General features: G+C 47.4%; 1 protein-coding gene across 2 annotated transcripts; it reads right to left on the bottom strand.

The window, feature by feature from the left end:
* Positions 1–14,499: 14,499 nt before the first annotated feature.
* On the bottom strand, positions 14,500–17,764 carry MYADML2 (myeloid associated differentiation marker like 2). Of its 2 annotated transcripts, XM_030535004.1 has the most exons (2): positions 16,658–17,764; positions 14,500–16,261 (listed from the first exon to the last, which is right to left on the bottom strand). In XM_030535004.1, the coding sequence occupies exons 1-2, from the start codon at positions 17,442–17,444 to the stop codon at positions 16,206–16,208; spliced, it is 843 nt and encodes a 280-aa protein (XP_030390864.1). In that variant the 5' UTR covers positions 17,445–17,764; the 3' UTR covers positions 14,500–16,205. The 2 variants fall into 2 exon arrangements, with proteins under 2 accessions (XP_030390864.1, XP_030390863.1); XM_030535003.1 differs by having other exon boundaries at positions 14,500–17,764.
* Positions 17,765–18,834: the final 1,070 nt, after the last annotated feature.

An 18,834-nucleotide genomic window follows, 5' to 3' on the forward strand; every position in this document is an offset into this window, starting at 1 on the left:
CGGACGCATGTACGGACGTAGGGAGGGCCTGGCTCAGAGCCCCTCGGGTCCGGACGGAGAGAGGGACGTAGTGAGGGCCTGGCTCAGAGCCCCTTGGGTCCGGACAGACAGATGAACATAGGGAGGGCCTTGCTCAGAGCCCCTCGGGTCCGGACGGACAGATGGACGTAGGGAGGGCCTGGCTTAGAGCCCCTCGGGTCCAGACAGACAAATGGACGTAGGGAGGGCCTGGCTCACAGCCCCTCGGGTCCAGACGTAGAGATGGACTTGTGAGGTCCTGGCTCAGATCCCCTCGGGTCCGGACGGACAGACGGACGTAGGGAGGGCCTGGCTCAGAGCTCCTCGAGTCCAGACAAACGGCCGTAGGGAGGGCCTGGCTCAGAGCCCCTCGGGTCCGGACGGACAGACGGACGTAGGGAGGGCCTGGCTTAGAGCCCCTCGGGTCCGGACAGACAGACGGACGTTGGGAGGGCCTGGCTCAGAGACCCTCGGGTCCGGACGGTCAGATGGACGTAGGGAGGGCCTGGCTCAGAGCCCCTCGGGTTCGGACGGAGCGACGGACGTAGGGAGGGCCTGGCTCAGAGCCCCTCGGGTCCGGACGGACAGATGGACGTAGGGAGGGCCTGGCTCAGAGCCCCTCAGGTGCAGACGGACGTAGGGAGGGCCTGGCTCAGAGCCTCTCGGGTCCAGACAGACAGTTGGACGGACGTAGGGAGAGCCTGGCTCAGAGCCCCTCGGGTCCAGACATACGGACGTAAGGAGGGCCTGGCTCAGAGCCCCTTGGGTCCGGACGGACAGATGGACGGACGTAGGGAGGGCCTGGCTCAGAGCCCCTCAGGTGCAGACGGCCATAGGCAGGGCCTGGCTCAGAGCCCCTCGGGTCCAGACGGACAGTTGGACGGACGTAGGGAGGGCCTGGCTCAGAGCCCCTCGGGTCCAGACGGACAGATGGACGGACGTAGGGAGGGCCTGGCTCAGAGCCCCTCGGGTCCAGACGGACAGATGGATGTAGAGAGGGCCTGGCTCAGAGTCCTTCGGGTCCGGACAGACAGAATGATGTAGGGAGGGCCTGGCTCAGAGCCCCTCGGGTCCAGACGGACAGATGGACGGACGTAGGGAGGGCCTGGCTCAGAGCCCCTCGGGTCCAGACGGACAGATGGACGGACGTAGGGAGGGCCTGGCTCAGAGCCCCTCGGATCCAGACAGACGGACGTAGGGAGGTCCTGGCTCAGAGCCGCTCGGGTCCGGACGGACAGACAGACGTAGGGAGTGCCTGGCTCAGAGCCCCTTGGGTCCGGACAGAGAAATGGACGTAGGGAGGGCCTTGCTCAGAGCCCCTCGTGTCCGGACAGTCAGATGGACATAGGGAGGTCCTTGCTCAGAGGCCCTCGGGTCGGGACAGACGGGCGTAGGGAGGGCCTGGCTCAGAGCCCCTCGGGTCCGGACAGACAGATGGACGTAGGGAAGGCCTGGCTCAGAGCCCCTCGTGTCCGGACCGACAGATGGACGTAGGGAGGGCCCGGCTCAGAGGCCCTCGGTTCTGGACAGATGGACGTAGGGAGGGCCTGGCTCAGAGCCCCTCGGGTCTAGATGGACAGTTGAATGCAGATATGCGGATGATGCGATAATATATTCCAGGGACAAGGTCAGCCATTAGGCAGACCCAGGATCAGGTGAGTGTAAATGTAGGGTAGCTACAAAATATGAGAGCAGTAGATCAGCCTCTTACTATGACAAGGGGAACGGCCCGTAGCAGGACTCATGCCATCTCATATATGGGCACTGGAGAATTCATTGTGATTAGCCATTGAAAGGATGTTGTTGCCACTCTATTTGGCCATTACTTTTCTTGGGAGCACTTTGGCAACTTTGGTTGGCAGGGAGCTGGTGCCAGAAGCATCCTCAGTGCATCCACCAGTATCATCACCAAGGTTACCCCCATCACCTGCTGAAATCCAGGGATTTACTATACCAATAGGGTGGCTTTTACCTGATCCTGAAATTCGTTGTGACCACACCTGATGAGGAGAAAGAACCTGCTACTCATCCACCCCCATCCTGTCACTTATATGCAGTGTCCTTTATATGCTCTCTGTGTTTATGTAAAATAGAAGTTGCAGTGCTGACATTAACATGATTTATATTTAACAGGAATAGAGTGGCATGGGGCAAATCTGATGAGGTGCCAGATCAGAGAATGCATCCCTCAGCACTGATGAGCAAAGAGCTGGGTAGGTTTACAAAATACAATTTGACAGGTATATGTCTAAGTCTAACACCTGCAGTGAGCCCAGTTAGGATGGCACATTATTATTATTTGTTATATGTATTGCAGCATCCTCTACTAGCATACAGGAAGAGGTATATTGGTCTCACATCATAGATGGGTCTTGAGGGATTTGAAGAAGGTAGAGGTTGTGTCTTTATGGATCAGTTCAGGGAGGCCATTACACATACAAGTGTCTCACAATTGAGGATGATAATTCAGTGGCTTTCAAACCCCGTGCACCAGGGAATGAGCTGATCCCCAGCTTGGTTAGAGTCAAGAGAAGGAGAACCTCCCTATACCCCCTAAAAAAGGATAGTATTGTCATCATAAAGGGTTTGTTCCTTTTTTGAAGCATCCAGCATTGGCCACTGTCAGAGGCAGGATATCAGATTGAACTATGTGGATTATTTAAAATACAATGATTTTTGCACTCTTAACTAATTAGCCCTTGTAAAGCTCAGCTGACTACAGCTTCCATTTGCCGTCCCACTTACCCACACACCAAGTTCTTGAGCCTCCTGCTGTCCATCTCTCAGAGGAAAGAGTTGGGAGGGGAGGGGAGGGGAGGGGATTCTATACTGGCCTGGAAGTGAGTAGGATGATGCTTCAAGTTGATAAGTGAAAATGGAATAAACATATCTGAAATGGGAGAATGGTCCATAACATCACCTTGAGCTCACTTGGATGAAGAGGGCTATTGAGATTAAGCTGTTGTTGTAGTTGCTTGTGTAGACTGACAAATCTGGACAGTTGCCAGATTGTGGAAATAAAGTCTTGTTAATTACAGCATTTTATAAAACTGCATGAATACTGTACCTCTTGGTCCAGGACTCTGTCACTTCCTGGCCTGTGACTAGATTGTGCATATGTTGAAATAGGAGCAAAGTGTAGGGGTGGGTGTGATGTTCTCCTCTGGTGTTATCCGGACCAGTGATCTCCTTGGTCACTCCAGTCCTTGACTCTGGGAGCCAGCCTTACCCTGATCTGCTGTGAGAACGCCCACTCTGGGGCTGTTCACACACAGCCTCTAGCATGTAAGCTGCTTCTTGGATTGTGCAACCGAATGGGACCAGATATATTGGCTAGTGTCAGACACAACCCTAGGAACCTCTGTCTTGCAGTGTCCAGTTATGCCCACTGGATGCTGCAAGTGTATATGAGTTTGTCAGTTTAACAAATAAATTGATATGTACCAGGCTTGTTATCCCTAGGGGAGTCTCTGACATGCTTCAAACCAAATGTGCTGCTTCAGATAGAATAAACAAACAGATTTATTAACTATAAAGATAGGATGTCTCCATTAATTTAATCTATCTCCTAGAGCTGGAAGGGACCTTGAAAGGTCATTGAGTCCAGCCCCCTACCTTCACTAGCAGGACCAAGTACTGATTTTGCCCCAGATCCCTAAGTGGCCCCCTCAAGGATTGAACTCACAACCCTGGGTTTAGCAGGCCAATGCTCAAACCATTGAGCTATCCCTCCCCCCATGTGATTATAAGTCAAAACATAAGTCAAAACATTTGACTTATTGGTCAAATTAAATAAAAGCAAAATGCATTCTAAGCTAATCTTAACACTTTCAGTCCCCTTACAAACTTAGATGCTTCTCCCCACAGGCTGGCTGCTTGATTGCTCTTCAGCCAGACTCTCATTTGATCAGCACTTCAGTCACTTACATAAGAACGGCCGTACCGGGTCAGACCAAAGGTCCATCTGGCCCAGTATGCTGTCTACCAACAGTGGCCAATGCCAGGTGCCCCAGAGGGAGTGGACCTAACAGGCAATGATCAAGTGATCTCTCTCCTGCCATCCATCTCCATCCTCTGACAAACAGAGGCTAGGAACACCATTCCTTACCCATCCTGCGAATAGCCATTAATGGACTTAACCACCATGAATTTATCCAGTTCTCTCTCTCTCTCTCTCTCTCTCCACTTGGTATAGTGTCTGTAGATGTTGTGGAAGAGAGAGGAAGAGTATGGCAAAATCTCTCCCTTTTACCATGTCCTTTCTTCCCTCTTGCCTTTGCCCACCCCCTTCCGAGTCATGTTAGCATTACCTCATCGCTGTCCCAAGCTGACCAAAGGAAGGGGGAGGGGGCGGTAACTCACTCCAGAGTCCAACAGATCCTTTTGTTGTTGCCTAGGCCAGCATCCTTTGTTCCTGTGAGGCTGGGCTGGGTTTGTCCCGTATATGGCCTGAGAAGATGTGAACTGCCTCTCTGCTTCTGGAGAGTTTTTGTCTGGGCTTGCTTTAAGCCATGAGGATTCATTTTCAGCCTCATAACTATATACATGAAATTATAACCTATGACATTACTATAACATCACTGTAACGACAATGCTCAGTACTTCATGAGCCTTTGGAAGACACCTGACATGACAAACTTTGCATTAGATACACACAATCATATTATAAGAATGAACATGGAGGTGCTGCATGTTCCCCCGAGGTACAGAGCATCACAGTGGGATCAGGATTTTATTTCACAGAAACAAAGGGTCAGATTTTCAAAAGAACTCAGCACACATATAGGCACCCAGATAACGTGAGCTCTTTTGAAAGTCTCCCCCTAAATTTGCTTCATCTATGGGAGTTTCTTCAGGATGAATAGAAAACAGCTGTGGAGATTTGCAGTTACTCAGCACAGAGCTGAAAACAGCTAGGAATGTCTCAGCACATTGCGTTGGTTTTCTGAGTTGGGAAGCCGCAGAGGCAATTTAGGAGTCAGCCTGCCATGTGTTCATGCTCCACATTCTGGGAATATTTTAATCTAGTGGTATCTTTTTACTCAACTGTCAGTTCTTTAGAATGTGGCTGCATGTAGAAAAGTGAGACCTTTATAAAGGAAACAAATGAAAAAATTGCATGTGTTGGAAAACCTTTTAACTCTTTGTACAAACCATCCTGTCTGGCAGTCCAATACAAATTTCAGGAAAGAATTTGGAGAGAAAAATCATGTTTTTAATTTTAATTTGACTTTATCTATTTACAAAAGCTCTCCCCATGACAGATCAAATAGGACACAGATCTAACCTGAAATCTTTAAATACACATATAGATCTGTCATATCTATTCTGGGGAGATCTTGCAGTGTATATAGTACTAAGAGGAATAACTACCTTGGGGTTGAATCTGCTGGAACTGAATATCCACAAAACAATTTTGGGGCCTTCTGGAAATTAAACAAATTAATAGCAGGACCAATCCCCAGACAGATTTTTACCCCAGTTTCCTAAATGGCCCCCTCAAGGATTGAGCTCACAACCCTGCATTTAGCAGGCTAATGCTCAAACCACTGAGCTATTATCAGTTAGCCATTTAATATTTTGCATCCCTAGTGCGCAACGCTAAAAACTGCCTTCTCTGGTTTTGGCTAAGGTCTGATAATGATCATATGTTTATTATAGTGTATAAAAAGGCAAATTTTTTAGGGATATTCTTTGTCAGAACTTTTTCTTACTCCTCTGGAGTCTCACCATGAAGGGAAGGTATTTCTTGAGCTTGATTCTATTGTGAGTATTTGGCCAATGCTTGTAATTGTATTGTTGGTAGGATATTGAATGTGTGTATGTTTGTATTGATATTTTGGACATAACCAACATCAAATGGCCTTTGGACTAATAAAGAAATTCTTGTGTGGAAACTTAGTCATGGTAAACCTTAATAAACATACTAGGGAAATTGTTTCCACCACTGAGCCTCTGCCCAAAAGATGAAGGCAGGAGAAAAAGAGAGGCTATGGGCATGTCTACACTTGCCCTTCAAAGCACAAAAAGTCCCTTTTTTGCGCAAAAAAAGATGGGAGCGTCTACACTTGTCAATGACTTTTTATGGTAAAACTCAGAAGTTTCACCGCAAACAGAAAACCACCTTCACGAGAGGTATACAGTTCTTACAAGTGATACTTTTGTGGAGATGTGCAAGTGAAGACACATTCTTCCTGTTTACACAGCTTTTAGCCTCCAGCAGATATCCCATAGTGCCTAGGTGACCACTCTGACTAGCTGCTCTGCTGCTTTGATGCCAGGTAAACCAACATCCACCCCTCCTTCTGTAAAGCCCTGGGAAATTTAAAACTCCCCCTTCCTGTTTTCTTGGCAAGTGCTCACTTATCATCTGGCCAGGTGACAATGGCTGCTCCAGGGAGCAATGCTGAGGTACTGGAGCTGATCAGTGTTTGGGGAGAGGAGGCTGTGCAGGGAACCAGAATGTCCCGTGATCACCCCTCTGTCCTTCCCACAAGGCCTATCCTCAAAATGCAGAGAGCAGCATTGTGGGATAGCTGCCCTCAGCATGCTGCTCTCATCGGATGGAAGTGCTGCAAATGTGAAAACAATCTGACACCTGTGGAAGTAAGTGAGAACACAAACCAGCTCTTTTCTTTTACTAGTTCCCTGTCACTGGTGAAACTGACAGCGTAGAAACTCTGCAAGTGTAGACATAGCCTATGTCTCCTCAGTGGAGTTCTGCTGCAGGCCCTAGCTTTGAGGCATTCCTCTTCCTCTGCACCAGCAGGAGAGTGAGGCTATGGCTACACTGGTGCTTTACAGCGCTGCAACTTTCTCGCTCAGGGTGTGAAAAACCCCTGGCGCCACGACCACAGTCACACTTCAAAGCACTGCTGCAGGAGCAGTTCTGTGGCAGCGCTTTGAGGTTTTGAGTGTAGCCAGGGCCTGAGTGTTTGCAGTTGGAGTACTTCTTGAGACCACTAACCCCTTAATTGGTTGAATGGACACTTCTGGTGCAGGAATCTCAATCTCTTGCCTCAGGGGCTGCAGCACAGCCAGTGTGGGAGCTTCATAACACATTAGGCCCTTCCATAGAATTCCAGCTGCGTGAATCAAAGGGATGAGGGCTGCTATTTGTACTCGGACAATCTGAGGGACACATCTCATTATCCGTACATGTGTGCTACAGAGGAACATTGTGATGATGACTTCACATAGAAGGGTCCAACTTTTCATTGTAGTTCTTGCAGAACATACTCAAGACAATTAATTTGGAGTTGAAACCACTCTAGAAATCTACAAGGGCTCCAGTTGCTACTGGATGCATTTATGCCTAAATTTAATAAACATACACAGTACAAAGTGCACCAAATTCTAAATGAAAGGGATAGAATTCAGATTGTTGAATAAATGTATCTGAATTCCCTGGTTTTGGTTTCTTTTGATTTTGAGCCATAAAGTTACATTAAAATCGATTTTTTAGATATGTATGTCCATTCCTCTCAGTCCCAGTTCAAGGGGTTGCCCTGGTGCCTCAGTGGTGGGGAGAAACTAAGAACTGAACGAATATTGTCTTTGCTCCCTGAGGGTATGTCTACACTATGAAATTAAATCGATTTTATAGAAGTCAATTTTTAGAAATCGATTTTATACAGTCGATTGTGTATGTCCCCACTAAGCACATTAAGTCAGCGGAGTGCATCCTCGCTTCCGTGGCTAGCATCGACTTACGGAGAGGTGCACAGTGGGTAGCTATACCACACTTCCTGCAGTCTCTGACATCCATTGGAATTCTGGGTTAAGCTCCCAATGCCTGATGGGGCAAAAACATTGTCGCAGGTGGTTTTGGGTACATGTAGTCAGTTGCCCCTCCCTCCATGAAAGCAACAACTGTCAATTGTTTTGGGCCTTTTTTCCTGGGATACCCATGCAGATGCCATACCATAGCAAGCATAGAGCCCACTCAGCTCACCATCACGCACTTTAAAAAGCTTGCTGGCGCTGTTTGCTGACTAGGTCAGACCTCAGCACAACTAACATTCCCATCGTTATTGCTGCTTGCTACACAAGGCTTGTTACCCTGTCATAATGGTCCTGTCTGGCTTTAAAAATATATGAATCTATAATAACTCTGGATCTCTCTAAAGGGTCCTAAAACCTGGTAACCTGTTACACAGGCCCAAATCAAAACACAGGAGAGACATCAGGTTATTTCTTTTAGGTCAGTAAGAAGTAAGTGCAATTTTTCTGCTACTCCCTCTTACTCTTCTTAACAAATTAAAGAGTCTTTAGACCAAATTCAGTCATGGCAAAAATAGGTGAAGCCCCCCAAGACTGAATTTGATCCCTGGTGTTTTTAATTTAGCTTTGGATGGATCTGTATAGAAATTGCCATAGTGGATCAGACTGCAGCCCATTTTGTCCAGTATTCCATCCCCAACAGCAGCAACAAAAGGTGCTTTAGAGCAGTGGTTCTCAAACTTATTTGATCATGCCTCACCTTCTTTGTGTCCATAGTAGTTTACGTAATCCATATCCCTGCCACACGGGTACATATACCAATTAAAGAAAAAAAACATACAACTTTCACTCAATATTAAAAACAGTGAGGCATTGATTCAAACAGAGCCAACATTCCATTGTCATAAGAGCAAAAGCAAAGCTGAAATTGTGGTCAATGCTTAGAATTAAATGTGTGCACTGCGTCATAGCAAATGGATTAACATACAATGGCAACAACTTTGTATAATGCTATGCAAGCTTAACAGAAATCTGTCAGAGTACACAGCACCATCTAGAGTCAGGTGCACAGTGCCATCTGAGGATCTGATATGTCTGGATAAATCATGTGACAAAGTTCCTCCTCTACCTTGGCAGGTTCTGCACTTATTGGCAGATTTGCACACTTCAGTGATCTTCCCCTCTGGTGGAACCCACAGTCTGGGTCAACTCCTCCTGTGTCTGATCAGGAGTTGGGAGGTCTGGGGGGAACCCAGGCCAGACCTCTACTCCAGGTTCCAGCCCAAGGCCCTGTGGATTTGCAGCTGTCTACAGTGCCTCCTGTAACAGCTGCATGACAGCTACAGCTCCCTGGGCTACTTCCCCATGGCCTCCTCCAAACACCTTCTTTATCCTCACCACAGGACCTTCGTCCTGGTGCCTGATAACGCTTGTACTCCTTAGTCCTCCAGCAGCACAGCCTCTCACTCTCAGCTCCTCATACACCCACCACAAACTGACGTGAGCTCCTTTTTAAACCCAGGTGCCCTGATTAGCCTGCCTTGATTGGCTGCAGGTGTTCTAATCAGCCTGTCTGTCTTAATTGGTTCTAGCAGGTTCCTGATTACTCTAGTGCAGCCCCTGCTCTGGTCACTCAGGGAACAGAAAACTACTTACCCAGTGACTAGTATATTCGCCCTCTACCAGATTCCTGTACCACACTGGTTTGGATCTGTCACAATCAGCTTTGCTAGTTATTTATTAGTGTGGGTAAAATCTGACCATTAAAGTTTGTTTATTTTTTCCGTAAAGCTTCTCACAACCTGACAGAATACATTCCACATCTCCCTTCCAGTGAGGCCTTCCCCACAGTTTGATAACCTCTGTCACATTTGGCAGATGTGGGATAGTCCGCCTTCTCCAATGCGAGGCCTTTATACAGAAATATGTTGTGAGGGGCTGGCAGGGTGGGGTCACATCACTAGGGGCAGAGTACCTGCACTTAAAAAAATCAGAACTACACCCCTGTTTAAAGAGAGGCCTTACAATTATATTTAGAGATTGTTTCAAACCCTGAAGGTTGAAAGTTAATATCTCTGCCAAAATGTGTTACAGTTAATAACTGGATATTCTTATCAATATAAATGTCCAGTTTCTGTATATATTCTCCCTTTCTTTTTCTACATTGATGCCTCTAATTATTTTTGTTCCCCTTTGGCTGGCTGGCAAATGAGGCAACTAAATCTGAATGTACGGTCCCTGATGAGGATTTCCCTTCGATTAATCGAATGGGTGCCTGAGTTCCAGATTAGTCTCCTTTCTTGTCAAGGCTATGGGGCTACTTGTACCTCTGTCCCTTTTCTAGGGTCTCTGAGCACACACCATCAGGCATTAGAGATTTTGCTCTTACGGTCTTGGGGTAATTTCACAATTCTCCCACTATTGGACTGAGGTCTGGGCACAATGTGCTGCAGTGTGGGGGAGGGGATAAAGTGGACCCCAGGCTGAGCCGTGTCTCCCCTCCTCCCGCTCCAGCATGCCCTGGAACCAGAACTGTGCAGGGGGACCCCCCTTTCACTCTGGGGGCACTAGCACCCAGTTGGCACCTCCCCTCTGGTAACTGCTTAAAAGATAGGAAACAAAGGGTAGAAATAAATGGTCAGTTTTCAGAATGGAGAGAGGTAAATAGTGGTGTCCCTCAGGGGTCTGTACTGGTCCAGTCCTATTCAACATATTCGTAAATAATCTGGAAAAAGGGGTAATCAGTGAGGGGGCAACATTTGCAGATGATACAGAGTCACAGAGTTTAAGGTCAGAAGGGACCATCATGATCATCTAGTCTGCACAATGCAGGCCGCAGAATCTCACCCACCCACTCCCGCAACAAACCCCTAACCTATGTCTGTGCCATTGAAGTCCTCAAATCATAGTTTAAAGATTTCAAGGTGCAGAGAATCCTCCAGCAAGTGACCCATGCCCCACGCTACAGAGGAAGGTGAAAAACCCCAGAGCCTCTGCCAATCTGCCCTGGAGGACAAAACTACTCAAGATAGTTAAGTCCCAGGCAGACTGTGAAGAGCTGCAAAAGGATCTCACAAAACTGGGTGACTGGGTAACAAAATGGCAGATGAAATTTAATGTTGATAAATGCCAAGTAATGAGCATTGGAAAACATAATCCCAACTATACATATACAATGGTGGGGTCTAAATTAGCTGTTACTACTCAAGAAAGATCTTGGAGTCATTGTGGATAGTTCTCTGAAATCATCCTCTCAATGTGCAGTGGCAGTCAAAAAAGTGAACAGAATGTTGGGAATCGTCAAGAAAGGTATAGATAATAAGACAGAAAATATCATGTTGCCTCTATATAAATCCATGGTATGCCCACACCTTGAATACTGCATGCAGATGTGGTCACCCCATCTCAAAAAAGATATATTGGAATTGGAAAAGGTTCAGAAAAGGGCAACAAAAATGATTAGGGGCATGGAACTACTTTCGTATGAGGAGAGATTAATAAGACTGGGACTTTTCAGCTTGGAAAAGAGGTGACTAAGGGGGGATATGATAGAAGTCTATAAAATCATGAGTGGTATAGAGAAAGTAAATAAGGAAGTGTTATTTACTCCTCATAATACAAGAACAAGGGACCACCAAATGAAATGAATAGGTAGCAGGTTTAAAACAAACACAAGAAAGTATTTTTTCTCACAACGCACTGTCAGCCTCTGGAACTCCTTGCCAGAGGGTGTTGTGAAGGCCAGTACTATAACGGGGTTCAAAAGGGAGCTAGATAGGTCCAACAATGGCTATTACCCAGGGATGGGTGTAGGGATGGTGTCCCTAGCCTCTGTTTGCCAGAAGCTGGGATTGGGTGACAGGGCATAGATCACTTGATGATTCCCTGTCTGTTCATTCCCTCTGGGGCACCTGCCATTGGCCACTGTCAGAGGACAGGACACTGGCTTGATGGACCTTTGGTCTGACCCGTATGGCCATTCTTATGTTCTTATGTTCTGTCTCTCTGTTGCCTTGGTAGAAAACTGGAGAGGGGAGCCAGCTGAAGACTCCAGCTGGTAAGAGCAAAAGCAGCCAAAGCTGGGACTTTTGGACATTGAGAGAACTTTCTACAGTTTTGACTAGACGTGTGAAAAGTTTTCTGCCCATCATTCCAACACACCACTTCAGAAACCCTATACAGAAAAATACGTTAGCATCCAGATCCATATTCACCACCAAGCATACTCACATCAATCACACTCCTTCTTAACATCTTATTTGCTCTTTTCATGGGCACAGCTGAGCAGACATTGTCACTGATCAGTGCACAATACCTAGATTGTTCCTAAGACGTGACCTTATTTAGGCCCCAGCACTGTGACTGAGTTGAAGTTGTATCTTCCTGTGTCTATACAAGACATTGAATTTCACCTGCCTTCCTGCTGCTCAGATACCATATTCTGCTGGACCCATCTGCAGTTCCTTACTCTCCTTAGGCCATATCTACATTGCAAATTTTTGTCAACATAGCTATATCAATCAGGGATGTGAAAACACATGCTCCCTAGCGGACATAGTGATCCCAGCAAAACCCCCAATGTAGCCTCAGCTATGCTGACAGAAGAGAGCTTCTGTTAGCATAACTAATGTTGTTCAGAAAGGTGGTGTTACTGTGCTGACAGAAAAACTCCTTTTGTCACTATGTCTACACTAGGGGGCTCTGCCAATATACAGTAGCTATACTGGCAAAACATTTGTAGCGTAAATGTAACCCTTCTGCCCCTCTGAGTTGGCAGCAACAAGGGCCGGGTTCAGTATCCAGGGGTTCCGTTTCAGTAACACAATGCATAACCGGCTCGAGCCCCCACCCAGTGACCTGGGACACTCACATACCACACTCCCCTGGGCGCCTCTAGGAGGCAATGCTTCCCCTCTCGCAAGCACGGAGTCTGAGTGTAGCAAAATCTTTTTAATAAAGGAAGGAATTAATGCGGCATCCTATTGGAGAAACACCACAAACAGGGTTATAACACAAACCATAAACAAAAACCCACCTCCAAGCACGTTTGGCACTGTCCTTTTTCCCCTTAGGGTTTTAAGTCCAATCACCCCAAAGTCCAACAACCCAAAAGTCTCTGGTCAGTGCCACCCCAGAGTTCGAGAGTTTATCTGTAGAGGTCCCCCGCCCCAGCCTGGATAGAAAGGGGCACCTTACATGGTCCGGGGCCAACTGCCCTGCCTCTCTGTGGGTTCTGCTTCTGCCTTCTCCACGAACTGCTCCGCTTTACCAGCTGCTCCACTCTGCTCCTCCAGCCATCCTCAGGAACTGCTCCGCTCCACCAGCTGCTCTGCTCCATGAGCTGCTCTGCAAACTGCTCGGCTCGGCTCTGCTCTGCTCTGCTCTGCTCGCTCTGTGGGCCGCTCCACCCGTCCCACAGCTACTCCACTCTGCCAGCGCTCTGCTGCCACCAGCTGTCCCCACAACTGCTCCACTCCACCAGCTGCTCTGTTCCACAGTATAGCTTCAGACTCCCCCACTAGTTAGCACAGTACTCAGTGCTCTCAGCTCAGTAATTTCAGCTCTTAGTGGGGGAGCCCCAGTGCTAGTGCCCCATTAGCCCAAAGTGAGTTCAGCTCAGTAACCTGTATTTAGATTCTTGAGGGAATAAAAATCAGCTCTGACATTCCACAGTGGAGAGAGGAGGGGGTGGAACTGATGCTTCTGGCTCCACAAGGAGCCTGCACCACCAGGCACAGATACCTGTCCCCAGCCTCTCAGTTCACTGGGTTTTGGAACCCATGTCCCTTGTCTAGCCAGTACCACCCAACTGAGGGTGAGTCATTTGTCACCAAGCAGTCCCACAGCTCGGCAGTCTGGGATAGGGTAGGCGTGCCTATGCAAATACACTCTCTGAAATTCTTTCCACCAGATGTCAGGGTAGAGCTTATCCTGACTCTGCTTACATAAACAAGACCTTAGTCTCCTATAATACACATCATTTTGTATCATTGGCAGGTTTTTCCAAGTCCCAGGTAATTAGTTCAGAGTGGAGGGAGACTCCAGTCAGGCATTGGTGCTGACTCTATGGGCACTCCTGTTCTGGAGCACCCACAGAAAAAAAAAGTGGGTGCTCAGCATCCACTGGCAGACCCACAGATCAGCTCCTCCTCTCCACCCCCAGCACCTCCCACCCGTCGCTGATCAGCAGCATTCAGGCAGCTTGGGAGGAGGAGCAGGAGCAAGAAGAGGTGAAGGAGTGGCCAGGAAGAGGTGAGGTAGGGATGGGAACGTGAGGTGGGGAAGAGCTGGAGTGGGGGCAGGGCCTGGGGTGAAGCATGGGTTGAGTACCCCAAGGGCACTGGGGAAGTCGTTGCCTCTGCACTCAGCCCTCACTGCACTTAGTGATGTCATCTCCAGCAATAAACAGCGCCTGCTTGCTGGACACCTGTCACTGGTGACCAACTCCCTGGGCTCCTGCCAGGCCTTTTATATCCACTGCAGATTCCTCAAAGACGTGGTGTCTTAAAGAGACAGTCCCTTTTTCCACTTGCACTTTTTACAAAGCAAGCCAATAATTCCTGTATAGAGAGCTCCACACCTTTCTCAGCATCTGGGCCAAGTCCATCCAATAAATTACAACAAAAATACTTACAATAATAAATAATAAGACAAAAATAAATACTTTCAGTAAAACCTAGACTTGATGGGTGTGGACAACTGGTTTTTATTTGTTGGGTGTGGAGTTAAAAATATAATAATACCAATTGAATATTTATTTGAATAGTTATGTACCATGACTACTTTTGTCCACTTTTGATTAAGAGAGATAAATGCACTTCCACAGTCAATGTTTATTAATGTAATCCATAAAACACCCTTAATTATCGAGTACCACGCTACATAGTTTTGGTCTCTTTCTATTACTACTGTCCCATTGAGCTGGCTGGCTCCATGTAGTTGGATGCCTTCCAATAGAGCCACTCACTCCCTTTTAGAGCTCCAGTCCAAGCTGGGAATCCATGCAGGAGGAAAATCCCCTGTAAGGCTTTTGTCTTCTGCTCCCTAGTGTGGTGAAAACCCTCTTGGGAAAGGTCTTTCATGCATTTTCTTGTTTGACTGTGGGAGCAGCTCTCTCTCTTGGGCTTGATAAAGCTTGTCCCTGGGATTCATAGCCAAAATGTTTGGTTCTAACCTGGAGAGAGAGCTGCAGAATCACCCAATATCTCCCATATAGTTTTTCTTTAGCTGCCCAAACTCCATGATCTATATTGAGATACTGTGAAATGGTTCCTTCCTTCCAGATTGCACCTTCTTCTGAGAGAGAGAACAGCTGGGATCTTTAGAGACCCTCGTGCAGAACATGGTGCTCAGTGGACTTAACTATTAGATTTTGTACTCCCATCCTGAGTCATGTTAGATAGCACACACTTTATACATTAAAAATAAACCATAGGCTGTGCTTTTCCAGGGGGGAGGTATGTGTGGAAATCTGTGTTGGGGGGGGGCTGTCTGGGGAAGATAAGGTGGGATTTTTTTGGGGTGGGGGGATAGAAGAGGAGTGTCTGCTGGTGTATTTTTGGTGGGAAAGGTGAAGTTGGAGAGGCTGTATCTAGGGAGGGGAAGGTGGGAGTGTATGGATCTGTGTGGGTGTGTGCATTGTAAGGTTACTATATGGCTTTATTTCAAATTAAACACAGTTACTTTTGACAATGTGTCATTTTTATTTGCGTTTTCTAATCTGACCTATTAGATTCACACACATTCTGTACAAGTATTTGAATAAAAACAAACTGCTTTGGTTTCTTGCTGGATTGGGAATTCCCTAGGATGAAGAGCAATTTCCATTGGGAGTAATCCTGAAATCCTGAGCCATGCTATAGGAGACCAGAGAGGGTGTTTGCTGAAGATGAATTAGGGAGGTGGCTGTGCAGCTGGCAGGTAAAGCAAAGGACAGTTAGGTGGGCACAGAGAGTTAGGGGGTCCTGAAATTTAATCTGGTCTGAGAAGATTGGCTAGATCCATTAACAATGTAAGCATTTCCCCCTCTCCCCCATGAGGCTGAGCATCTGTAATGGCTCAGAATATCTTTAACAAGAATATCCCTAACCTTTCCAACCTGGCACATACACAAGACTATGCTTATTCCACACTATGTGTGGGCGAGTGAGGGGCCTCCTAGTCTTCTAATCAGCGTAACTGCTGTAATATTTTTCTTCTTCAGACCTATTTTGGCTAGAACCTCCCATATTTACAAGCAATGAATATCTCACCATAACAGAAATAACATCAAATGTCTGGGATTTTGAAGGATCCTCATTCTGTTCTAGAGCTGGTGCTGTCTCTGAACTCCTCAGTCTTCCCTGGATACAGTCACTTCTAGGTTAGAGTTCAGTGTTGGTAGCAGTCCCAAGACCTCACTGATTCCTGCTTAATATTTGGCCTGATAATCCAGTGGCATACAGAGCCACTCTTGCAGCAGATGTTCATGTTTGGTGGAGATGCTGGCATACTATCCAGTTTGCTGTGTTATTCGTTTTCCCTATACAGAAGGGATGAAGCAAATGTTGAGGGGTAAGAAAGGTTGTTGTCTTCTTTCCCAACTCATCTGCTGCCCACCCATTACAGATTGTTCATTTACTAGTCTGGTATTAATCTTGAAGTTTGTTTCATTTATTAGTGTGTCTGGCTCAGCAGCTACTTTTTATGACCTGTCTCCAACTGATTCCCGACTCTGTTGTTGCTTGAGCCCTATGGCTTTGCAGGGGCAGCACTGGAATTTAAAGGTGTGAGACAAAGCGGATGCGTTGGGAGTATGCCAAGTCCACAGTGTAAAGCACCAGGTTCACATAAGTAAATATAGCAATCACCAGCTGGCTGTCCCAGGGGCATTTGCCCTGGGAGCACTGGTAGGGGCGCCATGGGGACCCATACTTACTATCAAAGCAGAACACCGGCCAGATCACTGCTGCACTCACATACATGAGGATGGCCACAAATGTGTAAATGACCACGAAGCGCTCAAAGGGGCACCGCAGCATTGCTGTCCTTCCTGTGACATTGAAGGCCACTACCACCACTGTCACCACAAAGCAGAAGCTATAGACAGCCACACACCATTGTGTAGCCACATAATTGCTGTACTGATTGTCATTTACCAGTGCCCCAAATATGATGCAGGCCACGAAGGCCTGGACAATTTTCAAGAGACCAGATACTGTGGCCATGTAGCTGGTCACCTGTCCTGGCTTGGCTCTGGTTAGAAACACCTCCACAGCATAAGCAATGAACAGGAGCCCTGCAAAGACACTGGCTGCTATGCGGAAATCTCTCACCTTGCAACTGATGGAATAACAGCCAAACTGGGCAAAATAGAGCGAGTAGATCACAGCCGCCGTGATGGACATGAGTGTGGCCAGCATGGCAAAGGCAGCTGTGAAATTTCCCCAGGAGATGCTCAGGCAGCTGTGGAGATGAGTGAACTCACAGGTTATTATAAAGATGGTGACAGCAAAACAGAAACACCAGACGAACATGCAGAAGGTGCCATAGGCTGCACTGAATCCCCCCTGATGGGCCACCAGGCTGAACGTAGTACATCCAAATGCCACCTGCAGCAAACGAGCTACTCCCACCGGGGATGCCACTGCTGCTGTGTTCAGATATGGCCCTCCTGAGCTCTCCATCATCTGATCAGAGCAGGTAACAAGGCAGTTGGAGACCATAAAGCTTCCTTTCAGGTTAGCTCAGTTCTCTATCCCTCTACCAGAATCTTTGCTGAGCGTGCATTTCTGGCAATCTCTCAGAATAGTTTCATTTTCTGTAGTAAGATTATTGACTGGTTCTGCTTTCAGGTTGCAGGTATCAAAGAGCTATGAAGATCAGTTAATCCAGCAGTACCAGGCAGGAACCGTGAAGATTGTCTCTTATTTTGCCTTTTCACTGTCTCTTCTTTCAGTCTCTAGCACGATCACTTTCTTCTTGATGGTTGACATTTTATTCCATTTTAGCTCTGCAGCTGTAGCTCTCTGCTTTAGTGCTGTAGGAATGCAGCAATATAAATAGTTGGCTATATTAATAGTCCTGGAATGGAATGAACTCCGTCCCCTGAAATTATGATGAGCTGGTGTTAGTTACACTCAAACTGTGGACTCCATCAGGGGTTCCTGATTAATAGCCTGTATTTCCTCTACTGCCTGTTTTGTCATTTAAGCACTGACTGTCAGCATTCCCAGACCCTGCAGAGGTCTCAGATCCTCTTGGGGAGAGGGGTCAGATCCTATCACACCACAGAACCTGGAATTTGGTGTTGCAGATTCAATGGCACTAGATGGATATATGGACCTGGTGGGATCACAGAACCTGTGGGATGGAGGGGTGTGGACCCAATGGCACAACAGAGACTGATTCATTTGGCTTCATTTGATATTGGGCAGTAGAGAAGTTTGGCAAATGGCCAATGCTATTGTGGTGGGTCCCATGCTTTTCCTTGGTGTGATGGGTCAGGGTGCTGCCTCATCCCTTCCCCTGTTCTTGAGCTCCACTAGTGCCCTGGAGGGAGAGAAAAAGGGAGCAGGGAAGAGACCCAGGTCCACCGCCTACTCCGGTCCCAGCCCCTTCAGCTTTGCAGGCTTCTTACTCTCTTTCCCCTTGGGCAGGGTTTCTCTCAAGCCTCTGTGCTGGGGAAGTCCCTTTGCCCTGCCCGGGCAGGATCGCTCTGCCCCAGTACTCTGATCCTCTAGTCAACATCAGTCACCTCCAAACTACAGTCAGCTCTCCTTCCCTTCTCCTGGCTGACTGGGGTAGGGTTTTTTAATTAGGTCTCCAGTGGGGCCTTAATTGGCTCCAGGTGCTCTAATTAACCTGTAGTCCCCTCTCCTTAGTCCACAGGGAATAAGGCTCTGATCATCCTGGGGCTTATATACGTCCCATCAAGCAGTCTCTTGCTGCATCACCGTAGTTAGATGTAGGCCAGGGTCCTGAGGAGCAGCATCTTGGGGCTGAGATAAATATTTCCATTACAATTTGTAACAATGCGGTTCTGGCGGGACCCAACTGAGAGTGCCAATTCAGGACCAATTGCTCAAACGGGGCAGTTACAGCCCAAGGCTGGGG

This window comes from Gopherus evgoodei, chromosome 15, assembly GCF_007399415.2.
Source record: "Gopherus evgoodei ecotype Sinaloan lineage chromosome 15, rGopEvg1_v1.p, whole genome shotgun sequence".
NCBI lineage: Eukaryota > Metazoa > Chordata > Testudines > Testudinidae > Gopherus > Gopherus evgoodei.